Genomic DNA, 12,705 nt, shown 5'->3' with positions numbered 1-12,705 from the left:
CATCCAAACTCCTTTGTGAAGTTTAAAGGGGACAGAAGTTCAGCAACTGAAGATCAGAAGTTTCAGGGGAATTATTCTCCTTTTACTGCAAAGAAGAATCCATCGCATTGCAAGCATTCAATTCCAAAGGGAGAACCTTCAGAAGAACATGTTGTCAATAAACTTTTTCTACGAGGCACCCAAGTCCCTGATCCTAATTTGGGTCGTATTCCTGTTGAGCCTAAGGAAGGTAGTCCTGTCTACATGCTTCAGACTAGTGCACGTTACAAAAATCCACTCATGACAAAAGCTACCGTAAGCTGCATGAAAAGCAATTCTACTCTCAAATTTTGCCACCAACATTTATATTTCAATGAAACATCACCTTTAGAAGTAAATGTACCAGATAATTCAATGAGCATTTCTGCTTCAGAAGCTAAATCCATGTTTCAGACTGATAATTTTGTTATTCAGGATAGGGGCCTCCAGCATCAGGATGACAACGGCACTGATGATTTGCAAAGTGAAGGAAAGACAACAAATTGTGGTGATAATGCTGCACTCTGCACAGAAAGGACAGTGTATACAAATCCATTCCTGCTTCCATCTGAACTAGAACATGCTTGGAAGCCCAAACATAACCCAGGAAAAACTCCAGACTCTGCCAAAAATGAGCACCATAATAAAAATCTTTACCAGGTCAGGAAAGATACGCTAGACTCTAGAATGGCTGCAATAAGTGTAAATGGGAGTAATTCCAAACAATTAAATTCATTACATTTATGTACTAGTGTTAATGTTGTCATTGACAAGCATGAATTTCCAGACAGCTCACACAGAAGATCTATTTTTGATACTACTTTGAAAAAAAAACCCTCATAACTTAAATCATAGAACTACGGAAAGGTTGCAAAAACTGAATGAAGATACTCAGCTCAGTCCAGAGTCCACCCCTATCAAGAGTAAGAAGAACCTGACACATCTGAAATACAGAACAAGACCTAAAGGTTTTATGGATAACATGAATGTACTTGCAAATTTATTGTGTCATACTGATCAGCCTTATCAAACAAATACACCAAGTAGCAAAACCTCCCTTCTACCTGAGGTCCATGCAGTAAAAACCCAGCCTTATATCCCACATACCATGGTAACACCAAACCATACCCAGGAAGCCTCATCTACTCCACCTGCCCAGACAGAGGCCCCTAAGGACACTGATGTTGATCTTAGGGCAAATGGGCAAAACGCTGGCACAGAAAAAATATACGACTCAAATTACACAGAGGCTTGCTCACACTCAGCTGTTCTGTATGGTGGCTTAGGCCCTGATCTAGCTTTTAATCAATCAAATGAGAAATACAGCTGGTGTCCTGTCATATATGGCAAAGAAATAAAAACAAATGGTGAAAACATAGGCATGAGGTCAACCAAGTTTCTCCCTGGCATCACCAACACACACCGAGACACACCTCAGTATTTCTCAAAGGAATGGAATACCAGGTGCATCCTTCCTGTTGATCATAGTCAACAAACGTCAAGCCAACCATCTCACCTCAGAGGAACTGGACATGATGAAAAACAAGCCCTCGCTATTTCTCCCAGACATGGACTTGTCTCTCCAGGATCAGTCTTTCGAACGGGTGCTGAGGGCTCCAACTGCTCCAGGGATCACCCCCATCATACGGGACCAAGCTGGACACCAGGTAAGCAGAGCCATGAGACATGAAAGGCCACCATTAACTGAATTGGTGAGGGAACTGGAGAGTAGGCCAGCAGAGAGGGACACGTGCAAAGATTACTGAGAAGAACTATCTCAAGCACTGGAGTGGTTGTGTGTGCCTTATCTTGCGTGGCCCAGTTGTTTGCGACTGGGGGAGATAAAACTGAAATGAGGGGGCAACAACCGAAAGAGAGGGGAGAGAGACATCCACCCAGAAGGAGCTGGGGTCTAAGCACTTAAAGGGAAGGTTCAGCCGGAGAAAAGCCTGATATGTGAGTGTTTTGTCACCGTGCGAGTGTAAGCACACCTATGTTGCAGTACGGACTGTTAATGGAGGGTATCCTGCACCATCTAGAGTGATGGTGTAGAGCTAAAAAAAGTAATTTTATACTGGAATCAGATGAGTACGTTTTTACTCTGGTTAATAGTGCTGTTTAAAGTAAATGATATGACATAATGGCATAATGACTGCTTGTACATAATGCAGCCAATTTAAAGAATTTTATCCTGTAAAATGCTGCTATGTTAATCGTATTGGTATAATCTGCATTGAATTGTCAGCATTTCACTGAGAACAATATTAAAATAGTAGTAACTTTTTTGTTATTTGGGCAATCATAAACAACCATAAGCCCTTTTAACGATCTAGTCTCTATAAAAAATCGCAATGTCTGTATTAACCATTCATGCCGTGCACTACTGAATTAAAAAGGTGTTCACTTTACACGGCATTTAACTCGATTAAACCAGCTGAGGCCTCCTCCACCGCAACGACAGCGCGGAGTTCGCGGCTCGTGACTCTTTGTGAGCATGCGCGCTGCATCCGGCTGTCCTCTCCTCTCGTTGTCCTGGCAACTGAAAAAAAGGGGGGCGAGCGGCTCAAGGAGCGACCACAGAAAAAAGGGAGGGCGGGGGCAGAGGCACCTAGACGAGTCACGTGACCAGCCTTGTACGTCGCCTCGTCTCTGTACATCTCCATTGGGCATAGTGGGGCTTTGGGTTTTGTTTGGGCGGAGGGGATACATATTCATTGACATATTCCAGCAGAAGTGGGTTGAGGGAGCAGTGAATTAATACCTGGTAAGTGGAAAAGGGCTGCTTGCTCTCTAGACTAGTGCAGTGCAACCGTGTCATCGGGGCTCGGAGGTGCTTTTTTTTGCCTTCACTCGAAGCGGGACAACAATGAATGCTGGATGGAAGGAAGCCAGGGACGGCGTTCGGGATGCTGCGCGAGCGATGACGCGCAGGACCGTTCGTGGCCGAAAGAGAGAGCAGTAGCTGCTTTACATTTATTATAAATGATCCGACATCAGCTCATGAGCACCGTGCGCCAGTTTGATAATTTAGTGCGTAAACCGTTAAACGGGGGCGCGGGGGGTTGGGGGGGGGGGGGGTGGCATGCGGCATGATGATGCCCGAACGAGCTGTGCGAGCCATCGGAAAATGTAACTTTGACTGAATTGTAAAATTCCCACTGCTTCACTGCAAAAATATCAGCTCAGTGGTAATACGGTCAGTAACACTCGTGGATGTTAGGATTTACCTCTTCATTGTGATGTACAGTAACAGCCAGGTGTTGCATTTGCATATTGCATGCATGTCATTGTGTTAATGCATGAGTGTATGTCTGCGTGTGTGTGCAAGTCTGTGTGCTTGTTGCCGTGCATGGACGTGTGGGCATATCTGCGCGTGCACAAATGTGTGGGCATAAATGTGTGTGTGAAGGTCTGTGTGTGTGCATGTGCAGTACGTCTGCATATCTGTGTGTGCCGTGTCTTTACATAATGGCTTTTCGTGTGTGGTGTGAAGCTGCATGGGCAGCAGATGTGTGTAAAGGCTGATGTAAAGGATCTTGGAGAAGAACGATGGAGGTGAGCGGAAGAGTCAGCAGCATCATGGTCTCAGACCTGAACCTTGCTCTGTCGTCAACATATGGTTTACCTGTGCTGCCTTACTCTGCGAGTACCATGGTGAAATGCCTAATGAAGGACTAGCTCTTGTCTTTAACCCCCTTGTCCGTCCGTCTTGTATCCAGACATGTCTGAAATAGTGCCCCCAGAAGTGAGACCCAAACCAGCAGTCCCAGCCAAACCTTCTCATGTTGGCCCATCCTCTACTGGGATCCCTTCAGCCCTTGGCTCACAGGGGTCGGGGGTTGGAGGCCATGGGTCAGGTGGAGGTTCTGCACTTTTGGGATACATTGGGATTGACACCATCATCGAACAGATGAGGAAGAAGACCATGAAGACAGGATTTGACTTTAACATCATGGTCGTGGGTGAGAGCAGTATTAATGTTGTAGGTTTGTCTACCCTATTTTGGGCGTATGCGCCATATTTTAGGATCAACACTGGATTTTATATGTTATTTTGGATTCAGATCTGGACCGTTCAGAACTTAATGTGGATCATTCCAACAGGAATTCAGCTTTATAATATTGATACAAGGTATACTTGTATTTAAAGTAAGCAATGTGGATCATCATAGGTTCTTCACAAGAGAACCCTGTCACTGGCATCAGATGCATCATTATGATATTATTCAGTGTGGTATTAAACAGCTCTCCCATCCTCTCTCATGTCCAGGCAGCAGTGGGTTGGGGAAGTCCACCCTGGTCAACACACTTTTCAAATCCCAGGTCAGCAGGAAGAGCTCAGGCTGGAGTCGAGATGAGAAGATCCCCAAGACTGTGGAGATCAAGGCTGTGTCCCATGGTGAGGGAGAGAAAACTCTCGAGAAATCATGTTGTTTTACCCAAAAACAGAATATCAGAGGGGTCTGCAATAGAAATTTGCAGTAACTACTGTGCTCTCCATGGTTCTGAACGGCTCCCCGCTGCTGTAGTGCTGGTATTTTATTGGATCAAAACAGCCGCCGAAAATACTTAATTAAATTCTGAATTCTTTTTTACTTGTGTTAACTGTGCATAACTGTGCTTTAGCCCACATGCTTCATGTCTACAATTCGCATGACGGTATCGATGCCGTGTGCAGAACCACATGCATTCATGCTTTACGGGATGGCAGCATAGGCTGAGTTCAATTGGTGCTGACATTTAGTTCTTCTAAATTTATTCTGCTTGCTTTATCTGTTGCCATTGTAATTTCCTGGAAACTGTGAGTCCTTTCTACTGTATGGGACATGAGTGTACTGTACTGGAGTGTGTCTGCTGTTCTTAAAGTGTGCTGATTGCATCATAATGCGCTGCAAATGTCCTGCTTTCTCAAGCTGTTTCGGCACGCTTTAAGTGGGCCGGGGGAGGGGGGCATGCTCACGGTGACATGATGGTACACGATGCCATTCTGAACTTTGGTCACAGCTGGCGTTTTTAAACAAAACACGGCAGAGATTTAAAGTTTGACTTGGCGGATTCCATATGCGGATTGCAGACATAATTATTGTTCACTGTAGCGATAATAAACCATCGATCCATTTATTATTTGCTCTGTCAAATCACCATTTCAAGCCGAGTTGTTTCTGTTGGTGGAAATGTTAATCAGACTGCATCAAGCAGGGCAGAAATGAACTTTTTATGGTATTTTCCAGTCACCATGATTAGTGGGAATTGTTTACAGTATATCATTCTGACACCTAATATTGTATCTATCGTCTCTCTTTTGTCCATTTAATTTTGATGGTACTACACCAAGCAATACAAAGGAATTTACTTTGTGACTTTATGTCAAATGGGGGTGCAGTGGTGCGGCGGGTTCAGCTGGTGCCTGCTGTGTGGTGGGTCTGGGGTTCAAGCTCTGTTTCGGGTGCCTTGCGGCGGACTGGCATCCCGTCCTGGGTGTGTCCCCTCCCTTTTCGGCCTTGAGCCGTCTTGTTGGGTAAGGCCCCGGCTTGCTGCGACCCTGCTTGGGACAAGCGGTTGTTAACAATGGATGGATGGACTTTATGTCACTGTACCGCCTATAATAAAATTTTGAGGCTGTCCTGTTATGGTCCTGGGTAGCAGTTGCTTTACTCGCCTGCTGAACATCAGCATTTAACACATAATCTTGATTGATTATGCAGTATTTCATTTGGTCAAGTCCTATGGTGTACTGAGGAGTAGAAAGCCTGCTTTGCCACATCCCTCCACGCCTGGAGCTGTAACACCTGTGTTTTAAGCTTAAGACTATCAATCGTAGTTGTTGAAAAATACTTTCCACCTAGAAACAGTGACGTGGTTATCTCAATTTTAGCATGAGTTAACATTATGCTGCAGACTGTCACTGGAGATTTTTACACCTTCGAGCATTTCTTGTGTTCACAGATCGTATCCAGCCATAACAATATCTTGGCAACAAATGCTTTTAGGCCCTTTGCAATATGGTGTCATCGTGCTTTATCTGATCAAGGACAGCAAGGGACTGTTTTGCCGCCAGGGGAAGTGCATGGGGCTCAGTGTAGGACACGGCTGACAGTGGGAGAACACCTTGGCTGCCATGTGGCATCCTCTCATCCCTGCACAGTCAGGCTCTGCGGAGACGTGACTATGGGAGTAGCAGGTTTGTGGATGTTATGGAGAAGACAGCCGTACATTGTTCAGTAGCCGTGTGACTGGTATGTTCATTCCCCTGTCTGTTTCCTGGGGTCGGAGAGTTATTTGTGAAAAAACTATGGGCTTTTAGTTTATTAGGGGTTAAATGTGGCTTTGAGCACTGCTGAGCATCGATGCTGCATGACATCCATCCAGCCGGTCTCGATGACCACTTGCTCTGAGCACGGTCACCGTGAACCGGAGCCTATCCTGGACATAGTGGGTGCATGAGGGGAGTATACCCTGGATGGGAAGCCAGTGCTGTGTAACATCTCAGACTAATTGTATAATTTCACTGCCATCCCTGTGCCGCTCTAGCAGTGAAAAAGAACGCAGTAATGGAGCATTTACTCTTTTTTTTTTTGTTGTTGTTTTTTCAAAGTGGGAAAGTGAGAAACCCAGAGTGCGCTCTGAGGTGCTTGTGCATTACATAAATGCATGTGCAACAATTCTTAATGTTTCTTTGTTTTGATGGCTGTGTCAGACAGGGCTTTGTGACACAACACAAATCTTTTTGTTATGTTGGCAAAAGTATCTTTCCCTATCTTATACGTGCCCTGCCCTCGATGTATTTTTGCCTGAAGTGTCCGTATCATTCCAAACAGGATTTCACAGATATAATTTGCATTTGTGCGCGGCCTAAATGAAATTCCGTGCGGTCCAGGGCCTGGGTAGACACTTGCGGTTTTACCACCTGCTCCTGCTTCCTTGCCATTGGAGCTGAAGTGTGTGTTTGGAGAAGATGCACAGCGATGAAAGGATGCCAGCTGTTCTGCCTATTAAAATCCAATTGTGTGCTCCTTCAGATTCTTTCTGCAGGTTTTGTCATTTTTCTGTGAGTTTTCCATGCTCTTTTTTTGTAAATCACGCTGTCCTGAGTGTGTTAGATGTGTTGACCTGGAAGATCCTACAGATGTGTGTTCTCCTCTCGCCTGCATTTAAAAGGCTTTAAGTTTACAGTTTCTTTGCATTCACAGTTTTCATTTATGATTCCAAAATGCATGTTTGTGTGGGTTTGAGGCCCTTTTAATGGCTCGTACATCACAGTGGAATCCTGCTCACCCTGCGTTTATCTTCAGCTGTCACTTCAGTTGAGTTGAGTGTCCATGCAAGTGTCTTTTGCCAGCACACATGCCTTAAATCAAAAGTACTCATCAGTGCACACACTTATTACTATTATTTATTCATTTTTGCTGACACTTTTGGATGATAGTGTTTTGTATAATAAATAACATACAGTCCATCCGATGACAATGTCTGCTCTGTCCTGATCAGGGGCATGGTGACCCAGAGTATATCCCAGAAGCATTGGGCACAAGGCTAAAGGGGGGTACACCCTGGCCAGGCTGTTAGTCCATTGCAGGGGAGCCACACACACACACACACCCATTCACACACTATGGGCAATTTAGAGACACTGGTTCATTTGAACCACATGTCTTTGGACTGTGGGAGGAAACAAGAGCTGGAGGAAACCCTGGTAGACATGGGGAGAATATGCAAACTCCAGACTGAGTGGGGATCAAGCCCATGTTCTGTCACACCACTGAGCTGCTGTGAGGCAGAGGCACTGCTCGCTATACCACCATGCCACCCATAGCATACGCTGATTTACTAGTTTATATAGCAGGGTATTCTTACTGCACCAAATCAGGGTTAATAACTAGATCAAGGTACTACAGCATGAGCGGTATTCAAACTTTGATTGCAATGTGACAGGTCGAACCAATGCAATACTTGGTGACCCTAAAACTACAGTGTAGTTTCATGTACACTGTACTGAAGACTCTTAACTAATTTGATTTTCCTCCAAGAGTAGAAATGAATGTGTTTATTTTACTTTAGATGGAGAGGTTTTACTCACAAACTCTCTCCTCTCATTTCTTGTACCTTTCTCGACCCTTCCTTATGGTATAAGTGCTTGTCCCTGCAGTTAGGTACAATGATTTTACCAAGGAAATACGAAGAGTATTACAACATAAAATTATGACCACAAAGATGTTAATTTAATTATGTCATTTTGATACTGCAGTGATTGAAGAGGGTGGGGTGAAGATGAAACTCACTGTAATTGACACTCCTGGATTTGGGGACCAGATCAACAATGAAAACTGGTGAGAAGGGGTATTTGCATTTGAGTATAAAGAAGAATGAATATGTTCTGTTTGTATTGTGCATGTGCAATACGGTGGGGAAACTATGGCACAAAATCAACAATTTTAGTATTGATACTAGATAGTTCATTCTCACTTTTTGCATTTTTCTCATTTCCCTCTTTTTCCATCTTGCAGCTGGGAACCCATCTCAAAGTACATCAATGAGCAGTATGAGAAGTTCCTGAAGGAGGAGGTCAATATCGCTCGCAAGAAGCGCATACCAGACACTAGGGTTCACTGCTGCCTGTATTTCATCTGCCCTACTGGACACTCGTGAGTGACCTCCAGTACTAACACAGCCTTGATGCCACTCTTCCCATAATATTCCACCCATCGAATGTCCATAACTTGATGTACATCTATGACATTAAAATGCTCCCTATGACCCTAAACTAAGAAGTGCAGTCCATTGCAGTGATTAATTCTAGTATTTCAACCACAGCTACCCTCAGTCTTACAGTAGTATTTAGGTATTATTCCTATATACCACTGTGCTGAAGAGCTGCTTTAACAAAATGTGTATGCTCAAATGTGTCTTCTGTGAGGCATGAAAGTTTCCCTCTGTAGAGCAGTTTCAGCATTCATTTCGTATTGCTGGGACGAAGGCCAGTTCCCCCAGTTGTGTCTGACATGCTCATCAGCCAACTTTGGATTCTGTGCTTCTCTTCTGCCCACTGACACCATCTCAATGGACCCTATCCCTGTCTGCCTCCCAGTTTGCGGCAGCTGGACACAGAGTTCATGAAGCACTTGAGTCGTGTGGTCAACATCATCCCTGTCATTGCCAAGTCTGACACGCTGACAGTGGAGGAGAAGAATGAATTTAAGCAGAAGGTAGGAGAGAATTTAAAGGATGGTACAACTCATTTGATGTTGCATTACCAGTGTGTTCTCTCCTTTGCTCTGCCATATGAAGATGTAAAAGAGTAATTAACCCATGCTTGCATGCATGCTGACATTACTGTTTTGTAATAACTCTTTGCCTTCCATATCTGTCTAATGTAGGTCAGAAAGGAATTGGAGATATCTGGAATTGAGTTTTACCCTCAGAAAGAGTTTGACGAAGATTTGGAGGACAAGAGCGACAACGATAAGATCAGAGTAAACATTATGTTCTGTTTTTCTGATGTGTGCATTTTACCAGCTCCCACCACTTTCTTTGCTTCACCATCCCTTTAGTCTTTTTTCCAGACATGTCTTCAGTCTCACACTGTGCTCTTCCATTCTGTTCATAAGTAACCATCTGCTTTTTGCAACCTGATGTATTGCCTCCACTTTCCTCATATCCCAGGAGGCCATGCCTTTTGCAGTGGTGGGGAGCGACAAAGAGTACCAGGTGAATGGCAAACGAGTTCTGGGCAGAAAGACCCCTTGGGGGGTGGTTGAAGGTGAGTTTTTAACAAAAACTTTTTGTTTTTGCACCTTCACCTCCCATGGTTATTCTTCTCCATTGACGTTTTTTAGTTGATTTTTGTAGACTGGATGACAGGTATACAGCAAAATTGCTGTTGATTTGCTGTTAATGAAACACAATATAGAGTGTCTTGAAGAAGCTGATAAACTCACACAAAGAATCGAGTGAATAAACATTTGAGCTTGAGGCCATCTAGGAGGACTTCTGTACTCCTGTGAGTGGTAGTTATTTTTTGCTATGTCAGAATAAATCAAACCATATACTGTAAGTGGTGTAAGTGTTCCCTCATAAGCTGTGTCAAATGGCCTTGGATGAATACTGTGTGGAAAGCAGATAATAAAAACTATTGTCAACAGCATGTGTCAGTATTATTTCTGGGATAAAATGAATGAAACAGCAATAATGTAGGACTGTAACATTGTGATACGTGTCTGAATGTTTGTGTACTGGTGTTACATTTAATTATTAAACATGCATTTACCTCTTACAACTGCTAATTTCACTGTTTGCAGTGGAGACAAAGTATACTTCCAGTATGTTTCATGTTTTTTTAATTCTTCATTATTGTAATGAAGTTGGTTGCTGGCTCATTCTCAAAAGAATTTTTTTTAAAACAAAAAATACAATATATGTTAAAAGCCCTTGATTTTAAAATGTGCATGCATTCAAGTACCACAGACACGATAAATCTAACACAGAGCCACTAAAATGACATAAATAAACCGTTACCGGTTGGTATATCTTCATAATTATTCATTTTCTGTTTACCAGTTGAAAACCCAAATCACTGCGAATTTGCTCAGTTGCGTGATTTCCTGATTAGGTAAGGTTAAAGAAAATTTTATTTTATCTAAATTCTTTAACATACTTAATGTATCTGAATGAATGAATCGGTTTTCCTGCATGTATGTGAATTTTTACCTCAACAACTGATCACAAAATCCTGTTGTGTTGTACCTGCTTGTTTTTCTGGAAATTTATGCCAACAGTTTGAATTCCAAAATTATGTAACATTTCAGTATTTTCCATCTCTGTCCTTTTTTTGCTAAGCATGGATGTACTACAGTAGCGTAATCCACCTTTGTGGCTGTGCTGTACTAATCTTTCCCTGGCTCGCAGGTCCCACCTGCAGGACCTCAAGGAAGTCACTCACAATATCCACTATGAGACATATCGTGCCAAGCGGCTTAATGACAACGGAGGCCTCCACCCAATCTCCTCTGCCACTCCCAGTGACACGCAGGAGAGCAATCTGTGAGCAGAGAAGGGGAATGCGTTAGAAAGATACAGGAAGATGGTGTCAGGAGTTTGCATTGTGTCAGCATCACTGCATGCTTGGAAGATGTAAATGCAGTCAGACTTTCTGTAACTATAATGAAAAGACATTTTCTGTACTACTCCATCTCTCCTTTACAGCACCCCCAAATGCACAAAAGACTGACCTTTTAATATAAAGAGAGACACACTGAAGAAAGAGAACAAATTGACCTATTGACCTAAAATCTATTAACCAAATTATATATAACCAAATATGAATGTTTTTTATCCATCTTGTCTTTCTCACCCCAGTTCTGTTGTATGGATTCAGGTGGACGTTTGGCTGGTTTCTTCCATCTGTTTAGTTTTTGTATTTGTCTATGCGCAGTTTACTATTCTGCAAGCTGAACACATTATTTTCATTTCTACATTTTCCAGCACACCGGTAATTTGCTTTCTGTATATTTCCTTCCCCTGTTCCACAGAGTAAACCATGATCAAAAAGCAAACTTACACTTTGAACAGTCTTCCATGATTAACTGTATATATTACAGTATATCATAATGCTTATTCATTAAGTATAATAGGATACTACTGTTTGAAAGAGTTTACCATGGCACAACAGACTTCTGAGTTGGTGTTATACTGTAATGTATAGCATAACAGTACAATGGCAGCTTCTGGAATCTGAAAATAAACATCTGGTCTCTCAATATATAAACTAGTATTAAAGGTCAGTCCTCAGAGAATTGTTACAGTGTCACAAGACTTTCTCGTAAAATTTTGTACAATCACATTATATGTGCGAGTGAGTGTGTATATATTGTCTTTTGTGTCTAGGACATATCTTGTCATGTAACAAGTAGTTGTATAATTTATTTCAATGTAAGTATGGTAGTTGTTTTGTAAGAAAAAATAAAAGATAGTATTGAGAATAAATTAAAGGCGGTGCAACTTTATAACAGAATTTTCTGCATGCAAATGTAATGATGTCTGGTCTTTTTTTCTTGATGTTATTCTCTATTATACTTTACTTCAATACAAGTTTTATGAATCAGTTTAATGATTTGTAAACTTTTATTCTTTATTAATAATTTTTTTTTATATAAATACATATATAATGATGTTGCTTTCAGTATATCCAACATCAATATCTTAAGTTATATCATACCATAATATACATGCTTTTTTCCAGTTCTTAATTTTCCTTTTTATTTACATCATGAGACAATGTGTTACACTGTATTTTCAGCAGTTTTACATTTTATTTGCTGAAACTTAATTTCACCAAGTGGACCATCTTTTCCTCATATTCTTTCCTGGCCATTTTCCTTTGTCCGGTACTTGCCAAATATCCTGTGCTGAACCTAAAACAAAAGAACAACTACAGCAAAAGTATGCTTTGTGTGTGAATGATAATTGTTATTGTTGCCATAATATTGGTGTGTTGATTATGATTTTTGTAAAAGGAAAATAAAACTTGACTCTTTAATTACTTATCTATGGCCTATTTTAAATGCATATCTATTTATTTGTATACTTATGGTCCTCCTTCTAAGAAATACTTTATTACATAGGCTATACGCTGTCTACGTGTGTTGTTCTTCACTAAATCAACAACTGAGGCACCGCATTACTATGCGGATAT

General features: G+C 41.9%; 1 protein-coding gene across 3 annotated transcripts; it reads left to right on the top strand.

Moving 5' to 3' along the window:
* The first annotated feature begins 1,959 nt into the window (after positions 1-1,959).
* septin3 (septin 3) lies at positions 1,960-12,556 on the top strand. 3 transcript variants are annotated; one of them, XM_018761411.2, is made up of 10 exons: positions 1,960-1,974; positions 3,738-3,980; positions 4,288-4,416; positions 8,263-8,344; positions 8,522-8,659; positions 9,103-9,220; positions 9,392-9,487; positions 9,678-9,774; positions 10,572-10,623; positions 10,920-12,556. In XM_018761411.2, exons 2-10 carry the CDS (start codon positions 3,740-3,742, stop codon positions 11,056-11,058), a joined length of 1,092 nt encoding a protein of 363 aa, XP_018616927.1. In that variant the 5' UTR covers positions 1,960-1,974; positions 3,738-3,739; the 3' UTR covers positions 11,059-12,556. The 3 variants fall into 3 exon arrangements, with proteins under 3 accessions (XP_018616927.1, XP_018616926.1, XP_029102904.1); XM_018761410.2 differs by lacking the exon at positions 1,960-1,974 and adding an exon at positions 2,662-2,782; XM_029247071.1 differs by lacking the exon at positions 1,960-1,974 and adding an exon at positions 2,793-3,048.
* Positions 12,557-12,705: the final 149 nt, after the last annotated feature.

Source organism: Scleropages formosus, chromosome 20 (genome assembly GCF_900964775.1).
Source record: "Scleropages formosus chromosome 20, fSclFor1.1, whole genome shotgun sequence".
Lineage (NCBI taxonomy): Eukaryota > Metazoa > Chordata > Actinopteri > Osteoglossiformes > Osteoglossidae > Scleropages > Scleropages formosus.
The sequence above is the reverse complement of the archived record's forward strand: the minus strand, read 5'-3'. Positions and strand labels throughout refer to the sequence as shown.